General features: G+C 35.9%; 1 protein-coding gene across 2 annotated transcripts in view; it reads left to right on the forward strand.

Annotated features, from left to right (window-relative positions):
* Nucleotides 1-8965: 8965 nt before the first annotated feature.
* LOC103265935 (serine/threonine-protein kinase N2) overlaps nucleotides 8966-25202 on the forward strand; it is a 73796-nt gene continuing 57559 nt past the window's right edge. For both annotated transcript variants that reach the window (XM_008063582.2, XM_021715073.1), the window contains exon 1: nucleotides 8966-9266. In XM_008063582.2, coding sequence (XP_008061773.1) covers nucleotides 9035-9266 — 232 coding nt within the window. In that variant the 5' untranslated portion in view covers nucleotides 8966-9034. The remainder of the gene's footprint in view (nucleotides 9267-25202) is intronic.

Genomic DNA, 25202 nt, shown 5'->3' on the forward strand with positions numbered 1-25202 from the left:
TGTTTTAACCTAAAGATCAGAATTTTATTATTTCAAACATAAAAATAGTTGTATTTATCAAATGCATATTAACACATTTGTATACTTCATGTACTTGACTGGCATAGGAGGTGGTCTAATTAGAATGTGCGATCTGGTCCCTTGCAGTAGAATTGTGTTGATAGAAATAGCAAAGTTAAACAGCAAATATACCGTAGTATAAGATACTGTAAGCTTTTACATTTTTCAAAATTGAAATAAAATGAATGTTACTTTCGGTTTCTTTTCAGTAATGTCTTTTCCCTCCATATTAGGGTAAAAAAAGGGGATAAATTTTTATTGCTAAAAAAAGTAAAGAAAATATGGAACACTTTGAAGAACAAAATGAATATCCCTCTCAATTTTTTTTTACTTATACATAATTATTGTTACTTTTAATCTCCTTACGCTTTTTAAAAATTCTGTTTTTAAACATAATATGAAATAAAACTATGTGTACATAGCAGTTTATCAGGCTGGGCTTATGTTGCCCATGCTTTTAAAGTCTGTCCCAAAAAATGTTGGTTAGATCAGGGTCATAGAGCTTCCCTCTAAATTTTCTTCTGGTAGTTTTGGGTCTTATATTTAAGTCTTTAATTCATTTTGGGTTGATTTTTTGTATGGTGAGAGATAAGAATCTAATTTCATTGTTTGCATATAGATATCCAGTTTTTGCCCTTTATTTCTTTCTTGTCTAATTGCTCTGGCTAGGATCTCCAATACTGTGTTGATAAAAGTGGTAAAAGTGGTCATTCTTGTCTTGTTCCAGATCTTACAAGAAAGATTTTCAATTTTTTCCCATTCCATACAACTTTGTTTTGAGGTATGTTCTATCTCTGCCCAGTTTGTTAAGCGTTTTTATCATGAAGGGATTTTGAATTTTATCAAATGTTTTTTCTGCATCTATTGAAATTATCATAGGGTTTTTGTTATTGATTCTGTTAATGTGATATATCACATGTGTTGTTTTGCATATATTGAACCATCCTTCCATCCCTGAGAAATTTTACTTGATCACGGTGAATTATCTTTTTAATGTATTGTTAAATTTTTTGTATTAGTATTTTGTTGAGGAGTTTTGCATGTATGTTTTTCAGGGATATGACCTGTAGTTTTCTTTTGTGTGTCTGTCTTTGTCTGGTTTTGGTATCAGGATAATACTGGCTCATAGAATGAGTTTGGAAGAATGTCTTTCCTTTCAATTTTTTGGAGTAGTTTGAAAATAAATGGTATTAGTTATTTTTTAAATGTTTGTAAGGATTCCGTAGTGAAGCCATCCAGTCTTTGGCTTTTTTTGTTTGTTTGAAGACTCATTACTGATTTATTAAATCTTGTTATTGGTCTAGTCATGTTTTCTGTCTCTTCATGATTCAATCTTGGTAAGTTGTATATTCTAGGTTTTCCAATTTTTTCATATAGTTGTTCATAATAGTCTCTAATGATGTCAGTTGTTTCCTTTTGATTTTGAGTCTTCTCTTTTTTTTAGTCTAGCTAAACGTTTGTTGATTTTTGTATAGCTTTTGAAAACAAAAACTTTTCATTTCATTAATTTTTTTTTTTTTAGTTTTTTTTAGTTTTAGTTTTTTAGTTTTATTTCATTTATTTCTGCTCTGATCTTCACTATTTATTTTCTTCTAATTTTAGGTATGATTTGTTACTATTCTAGTACTTTGTGGTGTAACACTTAGTTATTTGAAATCTTTTTACCTTTTTTGATAAGTTGTTAATTGCTATAAACTTTTTGTTTAGTATTCCCTTTACTGTAGCCCATAGATTTTGGTGTGTTGTATTTCCTTATTGCTTGTCTCAAGAAATTTTTAAATTTCCATCTTAATTTCTTGATTGACCCATTGGTTGTTCAGGAGCATGTTGTTTAACTTCCATGTATTTGTATGGTTTTTTAAGTTCTTGATATTGATTTTTAGTTTTATTGCACTCTGGTCAGAAAACATATTTGACATAATTTAAATATTTTTCAGTGTGTTGAAGCTTGTGTGACCTGCCTACTGTATGATCTGTGTTGGAGAATGTTCCATGTGCTATCGTAAAGAATGTAAACTCCATACCTGTTTGGTGGAATGTTCTGTAGATGTTTGTTAGGCTCATTTGGTGTGAGTTACAATTTAACTCTTCTCTTTCTTTGTTGATTTTTCTGGCTAGATGATTTGGTTATTATTGAATGTGGGGTATTAATGTCCCTTACTACTATTATATTGGAGTCTCTCTTTTCCTTTAGGTCTATCAATATTTGCTTTGTATATTTAGGTGCTCTGATGTTGGGTGCATACATATTTATAATTGATATACTTGCTGAATCAACCCCTTAATCATTATATAATGACCTTCCTTTTCCGTTCTTTACAGTTTTTTATTTAATGCCTGTTTTATCTTATATAAGTATACCTACTCCTGCTCTTTGTATTTGCACGAATGTTCTCCATCCCTCGTTTTCAGTTCATGTGTGTTTTTACAGGTGAAGTAAGTTTCTTGTAAGTGGCATATAGTTAGGTTTTTTTTAAAAAAATCCATTCAGTCACTTTACGTCTCTTAATTTGAGAATTCAATCTATTACATCTAAGGTAATTATCAGTGAATAAGGTCTTACCACTGCCATTTTGTCACTTGTGTTTTTTTGTAGATTTTTCTTTCCTTTCTTCCTCTCTTACTGTCTTTCTTTATGGTTAGGTGATTTTCTCTAATAGGATATTTTGATTCCATGCCTTCTATATTTGGTGTATCTTTCATAGGTTTTTACTTTGTGGTTACCATGAGGCTTACAAAAAACACCTTGTAGTTATAACACATTATTTTTAACTAATAGCAACTTAACTTTGTAAAGATAGCAAAGGAAAAAACAAACAAAAAACTTTACGTTTTAACTCTCTTCTCTCCCTCATTTGTAATTTTTGATGTTTCTTTTACATATTTTTATGTTTCTTATCTCTTGGCCAATTAGCAGTTATTATTTTTAGTAGTTTTGTCTTTTAGTCTTCATACTAAAGATATAAGTGGTTTAGGTACCATGTTTACATAATAGGATATTCTGAGTGCCTGTGTCCTTACTCTAACCAGTGAGTTTTATACCTTAAGGTTATTTTTCTAGTTATTCATTAGAGTCTCTGTTCACTTGAATAACTTTTTTTTTAGCTTTTCTTTTAAGAAAAGATCTGTTGGTGGATAAATTCTCTTAGCTTTTGTTTGTCTGGGAAAGTATCTCTGCTTTATTTCTAAAGGATAGCTTTGCTGGGTATGGTATTTTCGGCTGACAGTTTTTTGTTGTTTTTTTCTTTCGGCACTTTGAATATGTCATCCTACTCCCTCCTATCTTGTAAAGTTTCTGCTAAGAAGTCTGCTGTCAAGTGAATTAGAACTTCCTTACGTGTTCTCTCCCCCCCCCCCCCCCCCCATTGCTTTGAAAGTCTTTTTGCCTTTGACCTTTGAGATACGTTTTGGGGCAAATGTATTTTGGTTGCATCTGATTGATAACATTTGTCCTTCCTGCAGTTGGATATTTCTGTCTCTAGGTTTGAGGCGTTTTCTGTTAGTATCTCTTTGAATAAGCTTTCTACTCCTTTGTCATTCTCAAGTCTTTCTTTAACAACAGTAATTCAAATATTTGCTCTTTCAATACTGCCTCATAGTTCTATAAAGTTTCTTCACTCCTTTCCATTCTTGTTTCTTCTCTAACTCTGTATTTTCAAACCACTTGTCTTCAAGCTCATGGATTGTTCTGTTTGATCAGTACTGCAGTTGATGTTCTATTACATTTTTTGTTGTTCATTGTGTGTGTGTGTTTTGAGACAGGATCTAACTCTGTTGTCTAGACTGGAGTGCAGTGGCATGATCATAGCTCACTGCATCCTCAACCTTAAGTGATTCTCCTACTACTGCCTCCCTGGGAGCTGGGACTACAGGCAGGTGCCACCACACCTGGCTAATTTTTAATTTTTTTATTTTTTGTAGAGAAAAAGTCTCACTATGATAAATATTAACTTGTTTCTCTGTGTTCTCTTAAAGTTCATTGAGTTTTATTAAACTATTTTGAATTTTCTGTCTGAAAGATTGTATATCTGCATCACTTTAGGGTTGCTGTCTGGTCCCTTACTTTGTTTGTTTGGTGACATCATGGTTCCTTAATATTCTTGATGCTCTGGGACATGCCATTACGGCTTCACATTGAAAGGTTCGATATTTATTTCAGTATTCACAGTTTGGCTTTGTTTTTTGCCTTTCCTTCCAAAAATTCTAAGCTGACTGATTATTGTGTTCTTTGAGCTCTGGTCACTGCCACAGTTTCAGCACTAGATGGCATCCTAAGCTCAGGTTTACAGTGAGCACAGTTGATTTGTTCTGGCCTTGATGGACTAGGGAAGGGCCTAAAGAGACTAGTGGGTCCCTCTGCGTCTGTGTTTCCATCTGGGACTGGGACGGATCAGGCACTGCGGGGCTCTGCCCAGTGCTGGGCTTTACTGCCCAGTGCTGGGCTTTATCATAGTGTGCCATCAGTGGGCTCTGAGGCAACATCATGTGCCTGTTTCTTATTCCTTCTTCCAAGCAGACAGTCCTTCCCAGTGGAAAGATAGAGCAAACAGTATTGGCACCACTAATGCTGGGTCACAGTCAAAGCCCATAGCTGCTAAGACCAGCACAGTATAGGGGTATGCCCAAGGCCCAGGTGTGATGGCCTGCCTGCTGCTGAGATTTATTTGTGACTCCAGGCCTCCACAGAAGGCAGTGGTGATGCCGGCCAGAACAGGAGTCCATTCCATTTAGGTCACATGTCCGCCCGGGATCAAGGACCGTCAGCCTTTGCCTGGAGTTGGATTTTATTATGGCAGGCTTGACACTGAGTTCCAAGACAAAGTCCTGACCTTACATTTCTCTTCTGTCCCCAGTGAGCAGAGTCACTCTCTGAGCTGTGCTGCCCTGGGTTGGAAGAAGGATGGTGGGGTCTCAGTCCCTTGGCCTCCAGGATTGTTGTAACTCTAGGGTACCATCCAGGCCCATGCTATTATGGCCGGCCTGCTGCTGAGGTTCACTCATGGCCTGGGGCTGTTGTAGACAGCCAGAACACAAGTCCATTCTGCCATGGCCACCGTTTCTGCCTGGAGTCAGGGTGGGTCCAGAGACTTCATCTGTGTACCATGGTCTGGGGTCAGGGGCTGCGAGGTTCTGTACTAGGTTCCTTGTACTTGGCTACTTGGCTAAGCATAAACTCTGCTCTCAAATTGCTCAGTCTTTGGAGTAGTCAGATAATAAAAGAGAATTGTTTAAATAAGATACACAGTATTGAAGCACACTGGAGAGTACTAGGTTTTACTGTGGCAGGCTCAGCTCTGGGCTGCAAGTCAAAGTCTTGCATTCACTCTCCTCTCCTTTTCCCCTAAAGGAACTGTCTCTCTCTCTGTGCTGTGCTACTTGTCACTGTGAGAGAAGTGATATAGGCAGTGTGGACTTTTTCCTGCCTTCTTTTTTTGGAGTCTGGGCCTTACTCTGTTGCCCAGGCTCTGGGGTGCATCTTCGACCTCCTGGGCTCAGGTGATCACTCCACCTCAGGCTCCTGAGTAGTTAGGGCTGCAGGCACATGCCACCATGCTTGACTGATTTTTCTACTTTTTGTAGAGACAAGGTTTTGCTATGGTGCCCAGGCTGGTTTCCTGTCTTCTTCAAAAGATCTTCTCATTATTAATGCTAAAATCAAGTGCTGTGACTGCGATCTGCCTCCTTAGCTGTTGTGAAGGTATTTCACGCACAGATAGTTTTTCAAATTGATGTTTCTGTAGGGAGAGTCACTGGAGAGTCGTGTTCCATCATCTTGCTCTGCCCCTTCTTTTCCAAGTTATCTTTATCAGACAGAGGGAAGCATAAGTTCTTCAACAGTGATAGGTTTTTCTGAATTCTAAAAGAAGAATATTAAATAACATAATGGACAAATTAAAGAACAAACATACAAAGCTACTTGACCAAGCATAAGCTTTGCCCTCAAGTTGCTCATAGTCTTTGGAGTAGTCAGATAATTGTTTAAATAAGATACACAATATCAGAGTACACTGGAAGGGAATTTAATAACTTAAGTTCTAAGGAAGGTCATTGGGCAGCAAATATTTTCTAGGAATAGCGGAGGTGAAATGAAGTTAAAGTTAACTAGGCCAAGAAAGTACCTGGAAGAGATAGTTGAAGGGAGAAGTGGTGCATCCCAAAGGTATAGCACGCATAGTGGCTGAGCCAAGAGAGATGGTCTCTTGCAGTACATTTTTATAATTTGATATAATTGGAATTTAGGGACAAATAGGAAAGAAGTAGGAGTTGAAGTAGCGTAGAGCCTTCAAAGGATTCACATGAAATATACAAGCCATTTTCATACGACAGCTTATTTTTTAATATCCTTTAAAGCTTAGTATCATTCTCAAACTGAGCAACAAGACTCTCTTAGGTTTTTTTTTTAAATTTCAGTCCTTGTAAGTTTATCAGAACATATAATATGAATTGCTTTCACAAATTCATGCAATAATAATATGTACTAAGCCAGAGATCCCCCAAATTCCAAGGTACACTGTACTCTTAGTATCTCAGTAATTTTTCCTTAGTCCCCATAGACTCAGCAACTTGCAGGGTGCTGTAGTATATTTCAAATTTTTTGAGGGAAACACATGGGCATTCTTTTTTATTAGACACCTTGTGAACTGAGTGGAGTCAATTAAGTTTCAACATTAGAATATTTTCCATTCTCTTTCAAGGTGGAACAGGAAATGAGGGTGGAAGTGTGTATTCTGATTTCAGGGTTTGAGAAACTGAGAAGTACCTGACAAGCAGGCAGATACATTCCACAATAAAGAATTAAAGAATTCATTAAAGAATGAAACAAAAATGTGATTTTTTTTCAATTTATATTATTTCAAATACCAACTAAGTTGTTAAAATACAAATATTTGTCATTTGAACCTTACTGCTGAAGAAACAGAACTGTTAGGTATTTCTTTTGATCTATGGGGATGAAAAATTACTGAGATACTAAGAGTACAGTGTACCTCGGAATTTGGGGGAATCTCTGGCTTAGTACATAATATTTTAGCATGAGTTTGTGAAAGCAGTTCATATAATATGTTCTGATAAACTTATAAGGATTGAAATAAAAATATCTCGAGGAGTGGAATTAGCTTAAACTTTTTTTTTTAATCTAAGCATTTCTTTGCCTCAGTTCACTTTAGCCAAAACTAGACAGCAGGAATTTGGTATTTTATTCTTTGGCGATAGCCATATGTGTTAGTGTCTTTGATAACTAGCCAGAGGTTGACTCATAAAATTTGGAAACTAAATGGTTGGTAGGACTTATATTTCATTATAAATATTGAAAAATCACCCAGATAATATTTGACCCAAGTGGATAATCTTGTATCCACATAGTAAAAATTCAAAAATATAAAACTAGCAGGTATAGATTACCTAATTTTTAGGGATTAAGAAGTAGACATAAAAAGTATTTGCACCAGCTTATATATATGGGTGTGATGAATTCCCTCCAAAATTAAAAAAAATTTTAATTGATTAAGTCTGTGTCTCAAAGGTATATAAAGACTATATGGTGAAATTATATCTTCTTTTCCATATCCTTCACAAACTCAATTCTTCTGACCAGAGGTAACCATTATTTCTGGTTTTGTTTTCTTGTGTGTGTATGTGTTTCTGAACTTTAAAATTTTTAAACCATGATATCATAGTAATGGAGTTTAAAATAGTGAATGATATATAAATAGGTAGAACATAACTCAGGTTGTTGTAAATGTCTATTAGATGTGGTTAATGGATTTAATTTTCATTTTAAGATGAATAACTACTGTGTGTTACTGTTGCACTAGCTTTCATCAGTAGTGCGTAATTTAGAGATATTTTCAAGTTAGTGGTGTTCTTGTAGGGAGTCAAATTATTAGCTGGAGTAGTTGGCCATGAAGTATATAGTTGGTCTTCCATATCTGTGGATTCTGCATTTATGGATTCAATGAACTATATATTGAAAATATTAGAAAAAACAGTATAACAATAAAAACAATATGGCATAATAACTACATAGCATTTATGTTGGATTAGGTGTTTAAATAACCTAGAGATGATTTAAAGTATGGAGGTATGCATAGTTTATGTGCGGATACTACACCACTCTATTTAAGGTACCTGAGCATCTGTAGATTTTGGTATCTGAGGTGTCCTGGAACCAGTCTCCTAGAAATCTGGGAATTCTGAATATAGTCTTCCCAAGCCTTAACACTTTTAGTTAGTTAACTAAAAAGTAGACAGGAGGGTGTCTATTTTTCCAATATTAGTTTATTTTTAAGAAGTTTCTAAAAAAGATAAAATCACTCACCTATAGAATTTTTTTGTTTGCATAAATTTAAGGGGTATACATGCACTTTTTTTGCTACACAGTCATATGTCATGTGGGCTTTTAGTGCTCACCTATAGAATTTAGTCATTATTTTCATTTATGGAGTGACTACACTAGGCTAAGAATTATATTTGGAATTTCATTTACAGTATTTTGAATTGTCACAATATCTCTGAAAGGTAGTTACTTTATTATTTAGATTTTATGATGATTAAACTGAGTATTTGAAAAGGTAAGTATCTTGTTCAGGGTTCACAGTGTAGGGGTTGAAGTTTAATCTAGGTTCATAAGCTATCAAAATCTATTTTTACACGCCCTTGTCCACATTGGTCTCTAACTCCTGGCCTCAGATGATCCTCCTACCTCAGCCTCTCAAAGTGCTAGCCATTGTGCCCAACATAGAGATTTTGTATGGTTATAATAAAGATCAATAAGCAGTCTGTTATTTATTAAGGAGAGAATTAAATGTAATTAATCTTTTAAAAAAGTAGGCTGAAAGCACATCATATTTACTTAGCAGCCAGTTTTCCTAAACTCTCACTTTTGTATGTTTATTTTTTTCTGTAGGGGGATTCCCGAAGTCTTCCGTTTTCTGAGAATGTGAGTGCTGTTCAAAGAATAGACTTTTCAGATACAATGGTGCAACAGAAATTGGATGATATCAAGGATCGAATCAAGAGAGAAATAAGGAAAGAATTGAAAATCAAAGAAGGAGCTGAAAATCTGAGGAAAGTTACAACAGATAAAAAAAATTTGGCTTATGTAGACAACATTTTGAAAAAATCAAATAAAAAATTAGAAGAGCTACATCACAAGCTACAAGAATTAAATGCACATATTGTTGTATCAGATCCAGAAGATGTTACAGGTATAGTACTTTATTTGATGTTTATAAGGTATACTAATAAAAAGTGTATCATTTTAGAAAGTTTTGAGACGTATAGTTTTTAGCTTTTCTATAAGTAGAGATACTATTTTCTCTTATGGTTAACGTCTTCTTATAATTCTATTCAGAAAGGCAGTGAGCAGATGGGTATGAAAACTGAAATGTTTACTTAGTGATGAGTAACTCATATATGCTCTTTTGCCCTATGTCAGTAGGACATTACTTAGAGTTATTTTCCAGCATTAATGTTTTGTATTGAGTCACCACATGCTATTACCTGATTCATCCTTGTGATCAGCAGTACAAGTTTGCCAGATGACTTTTTAAAGTAAAAATGCATTCTGTGAATAAAGGATATTTTTTTCTTTGAAAATGTGATTAATCAAACCTGTGACCTGTGTTCTTTATGCTGTAAGCAACTGAATTAAGAAACTACTAAAATTATTGTTTAAAGGGGAAAAAATTTTTTAATCAAACATTTCTTTTTCTTCTTTTAAGTGTAGGTAGTAAAATGGCAAATATGAGCCATGATTCCATGTTTTTTAAACAATAGAATTAACAAATTTTTTAATAGTACAGAGAGTAAAAATAGAAAAACCATCTCTCTACCTTAGACCCCTCCCCCAAAGGTAAGATGACTAGCTTTTTGTTGTGTATCCTTCCAGAAAATTTTTAAAATATTTTTACCAACATTTATCCCTCAATAGGTATAATCTTTCTGTAACTTTTTATACCAAAAATCATATAAGATACATTTGATCTAATAGTTTTGGCCTTGCAAAGATGAAGTCTTGGGCAAGATATTTCATCTCTATAACCTTAAATTTTTTCATTTGCAAGAAATAAAAGAGTGGTATACATAGAGTAATACACCTACCATCATAGAAAATTTAGAAGAACTTGTGTAATTAGTTAATGAATAATAGATATAAGTACACTTAATTTTGATTAAGATATATGTAAATGTGGTGAGGAATCTCAAATTAACAGTATCAAAGTTTGCAGAACACACTTCTGATATTCAGTGTTATTGGTAAAACTCATTTTCATGCATCACTTTCCACTTCTGGGATTTAGACTTTTTATTTGGAGACTCTCTATAATATGGTTTCCTAAGGCTGGGGATGAGGATTGGGGTTTAACTGGGAGGACCAGTTGCTATAATATTTAGCAAAATTATGTAATTGAATCTTTAAAATGAAAGAACTCATAAGACTCCAACATTCTAATTTTAGAGCTGAAATAATTCCCAAGTGTGAATTAATTTGCTCAGAATTAAAAAGAACTCTTCAATTCCTCATCTAGTATTCTCTTATTTGCACATTTAATAATTATAAGTGGAAATTGTATTATGAAAATGCTGTTTTTAGCAATATTATATAAGCTTAGAAATAGCCTGTTCTATTGGAACCCTACCAAGGTCTACATTTTTTGCCCATTACATCTTTAGGAGAAGTCCAAATTAAGAAACAGCACTGGAGCTTTAAGCTCTGTTTATTTAGATAGAACATTTTCCTTCTCACAGAATACTGATGACTACCTTGTGATTCACTGGAATATAGAAGAGCTTTAGGAACACAAAGAGTAGCCAATTTGGTTTCCCTAGTCCCCTTTGAAAAATTGAATTTAGGCCAGGCTCTGTGGCTCAGCCTATAATCCCAGCACTTTGGGAGGCCGAGGTGAGCGGATTGCCTGAGCCCACGGGTTCAAGACCCACCTGGGTAACTTGGCGAGACCTCGTCTCTATAATACATCAAAAATTATCCCGGTACGCCTGTAGTTCCAGCTACTTGGAAGGTTGCGGGGAAGAATCGCTGGAGCCCAGTGGGTCAAGGCTGCGGTGGCCAGAAGTGTGCCACTGCACTCCTGCCTGGGCACCAGAGTGAGACTCCAACTCAAAAAAAGAAAAAGAAAAAAATTAAATTTATTGAAGTATAAATTGCAAAAGAAAAAATATGTGTATTTTGCATGTACATTTTGCTGATTTTAACAAATGTGGTATATGCACCCCATAACCATCACTGCAATCAATCTAGAACATTTTCATCACTTTAGTGGTTCCCTTGTATGGTGATTCCCAGTTAAACCCTAATCCCCATTCCTGGCCTCAGGAAACCAGTGGTCTGCCTTCTGTTAGTTTAGATTAGATTTATCTTTCCTAGAGTTTCATATGAAAAAAATGACCTCCTGTAATTCTTACTGTCAAATTCCTAGTCTCTCTCAACAACTAATTTGGATGTTATCATGAAACCTTCCCCAACTTTCTTGGCTTATCTTCTCTGTGCTCTTTTGTCCATTCATGGTTCTAGTATGTTGTATTGTAATTTATTTCAGCACATATTTATGTCACTTACTTAACTGTGTGGTCCATTGGTGGCAGGAACATGTTTTCTTTCATTTATTTTCAAGGCTTATTAAGAAACTGGAGGCCAGGCATGGTGGCTCAAGCCTGTAATCCCAGCACTTTGGGAGGCCAAGGCGAGAGGATTTTCTGAGCCCAGGGGTTCAATCCAGACTGGGCAACTTGGCGAGACCTTGTCTCTACAATAAATTAAAATATTAGTCAGGCATGGTAGCACGCACCTGTAGTTCCAGCTATTTGGAAGGCTGAGGCGGAAGGATCGCCTGAGTCCTGCAGGTCAGGGCTGCAGTGGCCATGAGTGTGCCATTGCCCTCCAGTCTAGGTGACAGAGTGAGTCTCCAACTTAAAAAGAAAGAAACTGGAACATAGTAGAGTTTAGTTGTAAAGTTTGGTTGTGAGTGTTATATGAAATATAACTTTCTACTGTGACTTTTTTTCTTTTTTGAGTCAGTGTCTCACTCTGGTCATCCAGGCTGGAGTGCAGTGAGATGATCACAGCTCACTGCAGCCTTGACTTCCTGGAGTCAGGCAATCCTTCCACTTCAGCCTCTTGAATAACTGGGACTCAAGCATGCACCATCACACCTGGTTAATTTCATTTTTTGTAGAGACAAGGTCTCACTATGTTGCCCAGGCTGGTCTCGAACTCGGCTCAAGTGATCCTCTGCCTTGGCCTCCAAAAGTGCTGGGATTACAGGTGTGAGCCACCACACCTGGCCTGACTTCTTAATACTTCAGTTAGTTTGGATTGAACTTGACAGGTTGGTCAGATTATTATTTTATTTACAAACATGTTCTATTTGCAAATGGCATATTCACACACTTGGTAATAAGTTTTTCTTTTTTTCTATATAACTGATTTGACATTAAAAGTAACGGCAGCATAGAGGATTAAAGTTAATTCAGCATTCACTTTAGGTCAATTTGCCATAAAATTTTAAATGTTTTACATTGGGCACTAAGGTAAACAAAATGAATTTATTTGAGATTAAGTTTGGCAAGTAGATTCAAGGACATTGTGCTCTGCTTTCAGTTCTGTGAGTGGATTTATAGCAGAAATGTTTGGTCAATTCCTGTAATCCTGGGGTACCAAGCGGTAAGTACAATGAATGACTAAAGGAAAGGGCAGCAAAAATTAAGTCTACATTGTATAAATGACTGCTGTCTATTACTTGCTTTTAATTCAACTGAAGAAACTATTCTCATCTTTAGTTTCTTATTTGTAAAATATGGATTTTTATCAGATGAACTTTTTAACTATAAAACTCTGAAATATTGCTTATTCTTATATCAAAGTCTTATCATTTGAAACTGTTATTTGTAAAATAAATGTATTTATTTACTTACTGATTTGGAGTCTCACTCTGCTGCCCAGGCTGGAGTGCAGTGGTGCACTCACAACTCACCATAGCTTCGACCTCAGGTGTCCTTCTGATTCAGCCTCTGAAGTAGCTAAGACTACACCCTCTCCGGCTAATTTTATTCATTCATTCATTCATTCATTTTTTGTGGAGACGAGGTATTGCTATGTTGCCCAGGTTGGCTTCAAACTCCTGGCCTCAAGTGTTTCTCCCACTTCTGTCTCCCAGAGTGCTGGAATTATAGGTATGAGCCACTGCACCTGACCCGTTTATTCTTAATAGTAGTAGGAAATGAATTTTTGATGTTCTCATCATTCCCGTGATACTCTAGTTCCATGTTCATCTTCTATATATTTTTTAAATTGTCCCATGGGCAAAAGGCATATGACCATCTCCATAAGTGCAGAAAAAGCATTTGACAAAATTTAACATCCTTTCATGATAAAAAGCTCTATAAACTTTTTATCATGGTTTAGGTTTAGAAGAAATATTCCTCAACATAAAAAAGTCTATGTATGCAAACCCCATCACTAACATCATTCTTAATGGTGAAAAACTGAAGGCTTTTCCTCTAAGATCAGGAACAAACAAGGATGCCCACTCTTGCCATTTTTGTTCAACAAAGTACTAGAAGTCCCAGCTAGAACAATTAGGAGAATGAGTGAATGAATGAATGAATGAGGGAGGGAGGATTGGTTGCAGTATATAAAATCAACATACAAAAGTCAGTAGCATTTTTATACACTAAATATCTGGAAAAAATTAAAAAAACAATTTCATTTACTATAGCATAAAAAATTGCTTAGTAAATTTAAGCAAGAAGTGAAAGATTTCTATACTGAAAATTATAAAACATTGATGAAATAAATTAGAGATGATGCAAATAAATAGAATATGACATGTGTTCATGAATTGGAAAGTTAATATTATTAAAGTGTCCATTCTATCCAAAGTCACCTACAGATTCAAGGTAATCCCTACCAAAATCCCAATGTCATTCTTTACATAAATAGAAAAAAGAAGACAATCCTAAAATGTGTATGGCACCATAAAAGATCCTGAATAGCTAAAACTAGCTTAAGCAAAAAAAGTAAAGCTGGAAACATCATACTACCAGGTTTCAAAATATTACAAAGCTATAGTAACCAAAACAGCATGGTGGCATAAAAACAGAAACATCAACCAATGGAATAGGATTCAGAACCCAGAAATAAACCCACACAATTACAATCAATTGAGCTTTGACAAATGTGCCAAGAACACACAGTGGGGAAAGAACAATCTCTTCAATAAATCATGTTGAGAAAACTGGATATTTATGTGCAGAGGAAAGAAGATAGATCCTTTTCTCACTCTTACACAAGAATCAATTCAAAATTGGTTAAAGACTGCTGATGTAACACCTGAAACTGTAACGCTACTAGAAAAAGCATAGAGGGAATGCTTTGTGACATTGGTCTGGTAGTGATTTCTTGGGTAAATGCACAGGCAACCAAAGCAAAAATAGATAAATGGGATTACATCAAACTACAAACCTCTATGCAACAAAGGAAAAAGTTAACAGTAAAGAGACAACCCACGGATTGGGAGAAAATATTTGCAAATCATATGCTGTATAAGAGGTAATATGCAAAATATATGAGGAGCTCAAACTACTGAATAACAGAAAAAGAAATAACCTTATTTAAAAATGGGCACAGGAGCTGTATATCTGACAAAGGCTCTACAAGGCTCTACATCCAGGATCTACAAGAAACTCAAACGTGCCGAAAGGAAAAAACAAACAGCCCCATTGAAAAGTGGGCAAAAGAATGAATAGACACTTCTCAAAAGAAGAGATTTGGGCAGCCAACAGACACATGAAAAGTGCTTAACCTCACTAATCATCAGAGAAATGCAAATCAAAACCACGTTGAGATACCTACCTAACCCAGTAAGAATGGCCGCCATTATTAAAACAAACAACAGATGCTGGTGAGAATGCGGAGAAAAAGGAACACCTCTACACTGTTGGTGGGAATGCAAACTAGTGCAATCTCTGAAGACTGTGGCAATTTCTGAAAGAACTAGAAATTCCAGATGACCCAGCAATCCCCTTATTAGGAATATATCTGGAGGAACTCAAATCATTCTACAAAAAAGATACCTGCACATGCATGTTTATTGCAGTAGCAAAAACATGGACCCAACTGTGCTGCCCATTGAAACTGGACTGGATAAAAAAAATGTGGTACATATACACACTGGAAAATTATGCTGCCATAAAGAAGGACCAAATATATGGACTTTGCAACAACTTGGATGGATTTAGTCTATCATACTCTGATTTATCATAAAAACAACAGAGTACCATATGTTTTCACTCATAAGCGAACCTTGAACAATTATAAAAAAGGGATTGGCAGTAATGGGAAACTGCCGGGGCGGGGGACACACCTCATCAACAAGGGTGCCTGCATTATGAACATTTGTATACGTAACCCTGAATTGCACCACACACCTTTAAATTTTTTTAAAAAGTAAACTTCTTAAAAAAATGGACAAAGGACCTGAGTAGACATTTCTCAAAGGAAGGCATACAAATGGCCAACAGATAATATGAAGAAAATGATAAACATCTCTAATCATCAGAGAAATGCAAATTAAAGCCATCATGAGAAGCATCTCACACCTATTAGAAAGACTGTTATCTAAGCGATGAAAGATAAACTTTGATGAGGAGGTGAAGAAGAGGGAACCATTGTACATGTTTGGTGGTATTATAAATTAGTACAGCCACTCTGGAAAACAGTATGGAGATTCCTCAAAAAATTAAAAATAGAATTGCCATGTGATCCAGTAATTCCATTTCTGGGTATATATTCAAAGGAATTGAAACCGGTATGTCAAAGAGATATCACTGCTATATTCACTGCAATGTAAACAGCTAAGCTATGGAAACAACTGAAGTCCTATCAGTGGATGAATGTGGTTAAAAAACTATGACATATAAACACAGTGTGATATTATTCATCCTTAAAAATGTAAGAAATTCTGTCATTTGCATCATGGATGAGCCTGTTGGATATGCTAAGTGAAATAGCACAGAAAGACAAACAACAAATACTTGGCAAACTCCAAGTAGAGAGTAGAATAGTGATTACCAGAGACTTAGGCAGGGGGAAAGGAGAGGTGGATAGATGGGAAAAGGGGATAAGTTGGTTAGAGGGTACAAAGTTTTAGTTAGACAGGAAGAATAAGTTCTGGTGATATACTACACAGAATGGTGTCTGTAGGTAATAACGATGCTTTGTATGTCTTCTAATAGCTAATAGGATTTTAAATCTCACCACAAAAAAATATAAATAGTTGAAGTGATGGATATCTTAATTAGCTTAATTTGATCATTTTACAATTAAACATGAAATGAAACATCATACGGTACCCCATAAACATATACAATTATTGTTATTTGTCAAATGAAATGTTAAAAAGAATAGTTTCAGGTGATGTTGTTGTCATTCATGTGGAAGTTATAAAGATTTGGTTAGCTGAGGCTGAATGCACCTTATGAAAAAGATTTCTGATGTCTGTACAATGGAGTGGTAATTCAGGCTTTAACTGGAACCTGACACTCCCATTGGGAAAGAATCGGTTTCCTGAATCGTAGTCTCTTGAGTATCCCTAAAGAGGAGAATAAGAACATTTCTTGCACGTTCTTAATTAAACCTGATAATTTGTGCAGTATATAGTCCCTCTGTTGCCATCTTATTTCCTTTTCTTGTACCTCTTCCCATTTTCATCTTCTCAAATAGCACCAAACTTAGATTGGTTTTTTACCTATTAACAGTAAATATTTTTTCTAGTATCTGGAATATCCAAAAGGGAAATGCTGATCTAGTATATAATCAATAGTATTGGGATTATTTTGGAGTTAATCTTAGCAAAGTCTTTGTAATTTCATACAGTATCCATAATGAGAGAAGTTTTCCCTTTTTTTTTGAGTTGGAGTCTCACTCTATCACCCAGGCTGGAGTGCAGTGGCACGTTCATGGCCACCCCAGCATTGACCTGGTGGACTCAGGCGATCCTTCCCCCTCAGCCTTCCAAGTAGTCAGAACTACAGGTGTGCACTACCACACCTGGATAATTTTTTGATTTATTTTAAAGATGATGTCTCGCCAAGTTGTCCGGGCTGTTCTCCAACCCATGGGCTCAGGCAATCCCTTCACCTCGGCCTCCCAAAGTGCTGGCAGTACAGGCTTGAGCCACTGCCTGGTCAAGTTTTCTCTCTTAATGACTAACGTGAAGTTTATGAGGTCATTGTTAGATGACTAGAAGTGATAATTTAATTTTTTTGTTGTTGCCCTGCCCACCTAAAAGTGGCATAGAAATTATAGTTGATTTTTACTTTGTACTTTTGATGCTAGAATGAGTTAAGACTTTAGACTGTGGGCATAGAATAAATGTGTTTATGTGTGAAAAGGACATGAGTTTTAGGGGCTGCTGCCATGGTTTAAATGTTTGTCTTCTCCAAAACTCATGTTGAAATTTAATCCCCAATGTGGCAGAAGTGAGCGGAAGGGCCTTTAAGAAGTGATGTGGTCATAAAGGCTTTGGATTAATTTATGTATAGAATTAATAGATTAATAAATTAGTAGGTTGATGGATTAATGGACTATCACAGGAATGAGACCAGTGGTTTTAAAAGAAAAGGAAGAGAAACCTGAGCTAACATGCTCAGCTCTCTTGTCATGTGACGCCATGTGTCACTTCTGGAACCAGCAGTCTCCTCACCAGCAAGAAGACCTTTACCTAATGCAGTCCCTCGACCCTGAGCTTGTTAGCCTCCATAACTTTAAGAAAAACATTTTTTGCTTTATAAATTACCCAGTTTCAGTTATTCTGTGATAGCAGACTAAGACACAAGGAAATGGCAAACAAAAAACTTAGCCTGAGGGAAGGAGGCAAGAAGATGAATAGAAGAGCAAAACACACAGGTAGATCCAACAGTATTGATGTCCTAGGTCTTAACTTGGAAATTCTTCACGAGTATTCGTTTTATTATGTTTCATAGTACACATAGTTGCTATGGTTTTCTTTGGTACCTATTAAGAATTATAAAATGTAATTTTCAAAAATGTTTCTTTTTCAAAAAAATAGTTGAATTTTATAAATGTGGAATCCATGACCTAGTTTGTAATACAGTTTCTGTATATTCCTTATTTGTTATTGAATTTCTCGCTTTGAGGTAAACATTTTGTATTAAGTTGTACGCTCTTTAGAGAAAATATAACTGTGTGACCATAACTGCAGTTCACTCTTTTGTACCCCCGGATTTGTTTTCTCATCTTTAAAATAATGACATTAAATGATCACAGATCCTACACTTGAATTATTTGATTAAATACTTTCAAGAAAGTTAATATACAGTAAAATTATATATATATGTATTTTTTGATATACCTTTTTATGAACTTCAATGGTTAGCTTCATCTAACCTTTACCACAGTCAGGAGAAGGAATAGTTCCAATGCCCAGTGAATCTCCCTAATGCTCTCTTTTCGTCATAACACCCTTCCTAATGCCTTGTTCCCTGGCAGCCAATCATCTGCCTTCTGTCACTGTAGTCTTTTTTTTCCCCCCAAGAATGTTATGTAAATAGAATTATAAAGTATGCAAGCTTTTGAGACTGATTTCTTTCACTCAGCATAGTCTTTGAGATTCCTTCAAGCTGCATGTATCAGTGGTCCATTATTTTTTATTCCTGAGTAGTAGTAGTTCAGTGTATATATTTGCCATAATTTATCTACTTACCAAGAACATCAGTAAAGCTGTTATAAATATTCATGTACAGGTTTTTGTATGAATAAAGTTTTCAGTTCGCTTTGGTAAATACTTAGGAATGGGATTGCCAAATCATATGGTAAGGTATGTTTAGCATTGTAAGACACTGCCACCTGTTTTCTGGAGTGACTATCTTATTTTTCATTCCCACCAACAGTGCGTAAGAGTTCCAGTAGTTCTACTTTCTCTCCAGCATTTGGTATTGTCAATGTGTTTTTAACCAGTCTAACAGGTATATAGTGGTTGATATACTTTATTGTCATAGAGGGAGGAAAGAAGAAAAATAAAGCAGTACCATCTTAAATAGAATCTATTGAAGAACTGTGCGTGCCCTAAGTACAGAGCTGTGTACAGAATGAAGAAGTCCCTTCTATTATGTGCAGTTTTCAAACATAAAATATAACAAAGACAGGAATTTTTAATACCTAGGTTGTTTGTTTCACCTTAAAAATTTTACAACCCACAGTCTTATAATGTCCTTTTTTAAACATATTGAGAAAGCTTAAACCAGAACTTGTATTAATTGTAAAATATTTAAACAAAATTACTTCAGTTGGTAACATGACAGAGGTCATCCTGAGTACATAAAATAACTGATTAAGTATCCATTAATAATAAGTGAGCATTCATTACAATCTGAGCAAGTTCCAGATGACTATAAAAGATAAGCATATTTGTTTAAACAAGAAAGTTGGATTTTTGGGGAAAATAAGCATCCCTAGGGATGCTTTAATCTTGTCCTACGACTTCCAAATCTGTATATCCAGCCAGGATGTTTTCTGGGTTTCATCTGGTAGTTTATAGCCACCCATTGGATATTACCTGGTCTATTGACATTGCCTCTCATCATATCTAAAATTGAACTCTTTCCTGGAATACTGCTTCTAAATCTTTCTCTGTGTTTTTGTTCCTGGTAATGGCATGATCCCAGTAATCCATAACTAAAATCTGACTTTTAGTATAGATGTCTTTCTCTTTTTTTCCCACATTGAACCTCCATCGAGCCTTAAAGAGTCTACCTCTGATAATAGGTCTCAAATCTATATCTTTTCTATCTTTACTGACAAAATCTGCACATTGAATATTTCTTTATAACCTAAACGCTACTACCAGCCTTTTTTTTTTTTTTGAGTTGGAGTCTCACTGTTGCCCAGACTGGAGTGCAGTGGCCGCTCCCAGCCACCGCAGCCTCGACCCACTGGGCTCCGGCGATCCTTCTGCCTCAGCCTTCCGAGTAGCTGGAATCACAGGCCTGCACTACCATGCCCGGCTGATTTTTTGATTTATTGTAGAGATGAGGTCTCGCCAAGTTGCCCAGGCGGGTCTCGAACCCACGGGCTCAGACAGTCCACTCACCTCAGCCTCCCAAAGTGTGGGATTACAGGCTGAGCCACCGAGCCCAGCAACCAGCCTTTTTTTATCTAGTAGTCAGATTTGTTCTTGTTATTTTCTTGCTTTAAACTTTTTAGTGGCTCTTCATTTCCTATAGAATATCATACAAATTTGTAGCATGGCCCTTCCTGTGTTCTGACATCTGCCTGTATTACTTCAGCTTCTGCTGTTGCTAATCCAGACTCTTATTTTTCCACCTATCAATCATGTTTGTTCTCTTTTTTGCCTCTCTATACTTGTGCACACATACATGTGTATATAGATGGGTGAGTATATGGGTGCTCGCTATAAAGTTCTTTCAACTTTGCAGTATGTTTGAAAATGTTCATATATATGGATGTACACTCTTGTATGTATAGACATACATATACATATATATAGGACATACTTTATACATATATATATGTATATATACCTGCCTATAAGCTTTTAGAGCAAAGCAGTTTTGCCACCATTTTGTCCTCTGCCCTTTGAACAGTTCCTGGTTATATTGTGACCAGCTCTCTGTATTAAATTTCTTTTGCTCAAAATACCTTGTGTAGTTTCTGTTTGTCAGCTAGATTCTCAAATGGTATACCTATACCACACAATAAATGGGGAATACTTTGCCTCCGATCCGCTTAACTCAACTCAGCTTACATGCCCTTTATTGTCCATACTCTACTTCTATCATTTTACCTTCAGTCCCACAGATTAGATGTAATCATTGTTCTGTACTGTCATTGTAGGTTTATATGTACCCACATGTTTATAATCTTTGTTCACTATTTATTCATGCTTCTCAGACCTGTCTTCTAAGTCATTTTTTTTCTCTTCCTGAAATGCAGTAGATACTTTAGAAAGATATTTCCCCTTTATGTACAATTCTAAGTTCACATTTCTTTTCTCTCAGTACTTAGAAACTATTATTTCACGGTCATATGGATTCAACTGTTGAGGAGGCAGCTGCCCATCTACTGATTGAAGCCCATCTGATTATGTAGATAATCTGCCTTTTCTCTGTAGCTTCTACTAAGATGTTCTTTGAGTTTCTTCAGTTTTCTACACTTTAAGTATGATTGTGTAGATTGCTTTTCCTTTGATCTGCTTGAGATTTGTTCGGTTTCCTGAATCTCAGACTTGTGTATTTCATCAGTTACAGGAGATTCTTAGCTTGTGACCTTTGAATATTGTACCTCCTGCATTCCTACTTCCTGCTTTTGGAACTTCAATTAAATGCATATTAATTTGGCCGGGCTCGGTGGCTCAGCCTGTAATCCCAGCACTTTGGGAGGCTGAAGCAAGTGGATTGCCTGAGCCTGCGAGTTCGAGACCAGCATGGACAACTTGGCGAGACTTCGTCTCTACAATTAGTAAAAAAATGTAACCGGTGTGGTGGCACGCACCAGTTGTTCTAGCTACTTGGATGGCTCAGTCGAGTTCAGCAGGTCAACTCTGGAGTGGCCAGGAGCATGCCACAGCACTCTAGCCTGGGTGATGGAGTGAGACTCTAACTCAATAGGATGGATGGAGATAGATAGATAGATAGATAGATAGATAGATAGATAGATAGATAGATAGATAGATAGATATTAGTTTATCCAGGTCTGTTTTCATTTACCTGTGTCCCATTTGTTCGTTATCACATAAATTGTTTTTCTAATTTCTTTTAACACTTATTTTTAATACTGGAAGTTCTATTTTGTTAATATTAGTAATTTTTGATAGTCTCTTGTCCCAATTCCTTAGATAATCCTTGTAGTTTTGCTCATTTATATTTAATATACTTATTTCACATTCTATATAAAATAATTACAATAAGTAAAATCTTTGTTAGGCAAACTTAAAGGTTTTTTTCTCATTTATGGTGAATTTTTTCCACTTGAACTTTTGTGATTTCTAACTGTGCTGGAAGTTTATCTGCTTTAAAATTTAGTGAAATGCAGATTTGCTATTTTCAAAAAATTTTGTTAAGTTTTGCTTTATTTTGTAGCCTTGTTATTGAATACCTACAAATTTAGAATTGATGTATATTTCTGGTGAATTGAACCTTCTGTTCATATGAAATGACTCTTTTATCTGTAATCTTTCTGTCTCAAAGTATATTTTGTCTGTTATTAATATAGATTGGGGATTGAGGTTAGTGATTACATGGAATACCTTTTTTTCAGTTTCTTCTTTCTTCTTTTTTGTTTTGAGTTGGAGTCTCACTCTGTCGCCCAGGCTAGAGTGCAGTGGCACGCTCATGGCCACTGCTGCTTTGACCTGCTGGGCTCAGGCAATCCTTCCACTTCAGCCTTCCAAGTAGCTGGAACTATAGGCACATGCCACAACACCTAGTTAATTTTTGATTTATTGTAGAGATAAGGTCTCGCAAGTTGCCCAGGCTGGTCTCGAACCCGTGGACTCAGGCAGTCCTCTCACCTGGGCCTCCCAAAGTGCTGGGATTATAGGCATGAGCCACCATGCCTGGCCTTTTTTCCATTTCTATTTAAATAATTACGGTTATATTTGGGTTTATATTTACTATTCCATTTTATGCCTTTAATGTTTCTTTTTCTATTTCTTGCCATTTTTAGAGTATTTTTTAAAATTAATTTTTAAAAACTAAGTTATTCTGGAAACTATTGATTTAGGCAGTACAAAATGCATGCTTTCAAAGGCAATAGTGTTAATTACTGTTATTACCTGTCTCTCAGTTGAATTCCTTAGAATGCTTCCGTTTGCCTATATCCTGGCTTATATTTTGTCTTAATTCTTTTTTTTTAATGGCTTATTTAGTGGTCATTTAAAACTACTCACCTATAAACGTTTTTCTCTGTTCTTCATTCCTTTTTTTTTTTTCTCTAACAATTAGAATTGCTTTTCTTCCTAAAATACATCCTTTATCATTTTTTTAAGTTTGCGAATGGGTGAAATCCAAGGAAGATGACAAGTGTTTCTCTAATTTCTAAATAAGTAAACAAAAAATGGAGTTTATAGAATAAAACATACCTGAGGTTAAGTTAAATTTCTGCCTTGGCATACACTTTGTGACCCTTGCAAATTACTCAACTTCTCTAAGTCTCAGGTTTTCTTATTGTAAAACGAGGTTATAGTCCAGACCTTTGTGAGTTCCTTCGAAGATTAAATGAGCAGAAATACCAGCTACTTAGCTGAGCTCTGATATGTAATTTTATTGAGGACTTATTAGATTTTAAGCATTGACCTAAGTACTGTACAGGCTTTATATTCACAATAACCCTTGATTTGTGGCTGAGGAAACCATAGCATAAAGTTGGTAAGTATAGAATCAAGACCACACCAAAAAGTGGCAGCTGCACGTTTGTTTTTTTTTTCTTTTTGAGTCAGGGTCACTCTGTCACCCAGGCTGGAGGGTCGTGGTACAATCCTAGCTCACTGCAGCTTCAAGCTCCTGGGTTCAGGCTATCCTCTTGAGAAACTGGATTACAGGCGTTTGCCACCATACCCAACTAATTTGTTTTGTTTTTGTAGAGATACGGTCTTACTATACTGCCTAGACTGGTATCGAACTCCTGATGTTAAGCAATCCTCCTGCCTTGACCTCCCAAAGTGTTGGAATTACAGGCATGAGCCACCATGCCCAACCCAGCCACAGAATTTTAACCTGGGGATTCTGAGCCCAGACTCTTCCCCATCGTGTTATTTCATATGTCCTGTGATCCTTATTTCCATAAGAACAGTGGTTGTGTAGTATGGTAATACCTTTACAGATTCATAGACTATTAAATCAAAGAATAGTTCAGTGTCTTAATACAACTAAGTAATGTGTAAGAATCTATGATATAGCATCTCTAACAAATTGTAATCTAGCTTTTGTATAACTGTTTCCAGAGACAAGGGACTTGATTATATTTAAGGCAAACTATTTTGCTGTTAGAGAGCCCAAAATGTAAGGAGTTTCTCTTTATCTTGTGGTATAATTTTTAGCACCACTACCTTTTACTCACTGACTCTAATCTGCCACCCTGTGGTGAGATAGTTAGTGGACCCCTTTCACAGGCAGATATTTAAATATTTAGACAGGAATCATTTCTCCTTTTCATCCTAGGCTAAACATCAACTATTTTACAAACAACACATTTTTATACTCTTCTCACCTGGGGGCTTTCTATTCTGAATGTATTTCAGTTACTTTTAAAAATACACTTACTATAAACTATCTTTACCATGTCCTGTGTAATTTAGATTTGTTACAACATTCTTGTATCATTTATATGAAAAGAAAGGAAGATAAAAAAATGTTTCCAAATCTGAACTCTTCAGTGATTGTTACTATGTGCATTCATTTATGGGCTCATCCAAGATGCACTTACACTTCCTACAGTGACTACTGCTAGTTAATATGTATTGAATATTTTCTGTGTACCACACCTATTTCTAAACTCTTTACAAATCACTTATTTTATCTTCACTATAATTCTGTGAAAATGAAAACATGCTGTTTTTACTATTTAACAAATGTGGAAAATGAGGCACAGAGCTGTTAAGTAATTTACCTGTATTACATGACTTGGACTGAATTTCAGGGCCAGAATCAAACCTAGGCAGTATTAACCACAATTCTCATGTATTAAGAAGTTCTCTTGTGAGCTGATCTAAAATCTATCTACATTTTATGTCAATTTTTTGGAGCAGTTCATTTGTAATTTGGGGAATTCAGTACAGAAACTGTTCCTGAATTGAATTCTGGCTAATACCTTTGGTGCTTTGCCCATTTCTTGATATGTAATATATGGATAATATTTGTCTTAAAAGTCCGGGCTCGGTGGCTCAGCCTGTAATCCCAGCGCTTTGGGGGGCCAAGGTGAGTGGATTGCCTGAGCCCGTGGGTTCGAGACCCCCCTAGGCAACTTGGCAAGACCTCATCTCTACAACAAATCAAAAATTAACCGGGTGTGGTAGCACGTCCCTGTAGTTCCAGCTACTTGGAAGGCTGAGGCGGAAGGATCCCCGGAGCCCAGCAGGTCGAGGCTG

This window comes from Carlito syrichta, unplaced genomic scaffold (genome assembly GCF_000164805.1).
Source record: "Carlito syrichta isolate Samal-C Ts95f unplaced genomic scaffold, Tarsius_syrichta-2.0.1 Scaffold99338, whole genome shotgun sequence".
In the NCBI taxonomy this organism is placed as follows: domain Eukaryota; kingdom Metazoa; phylum Chordata; class Mammalia; order Primates; family Tarsiidae; genus Carlito; species Carlito syrichta.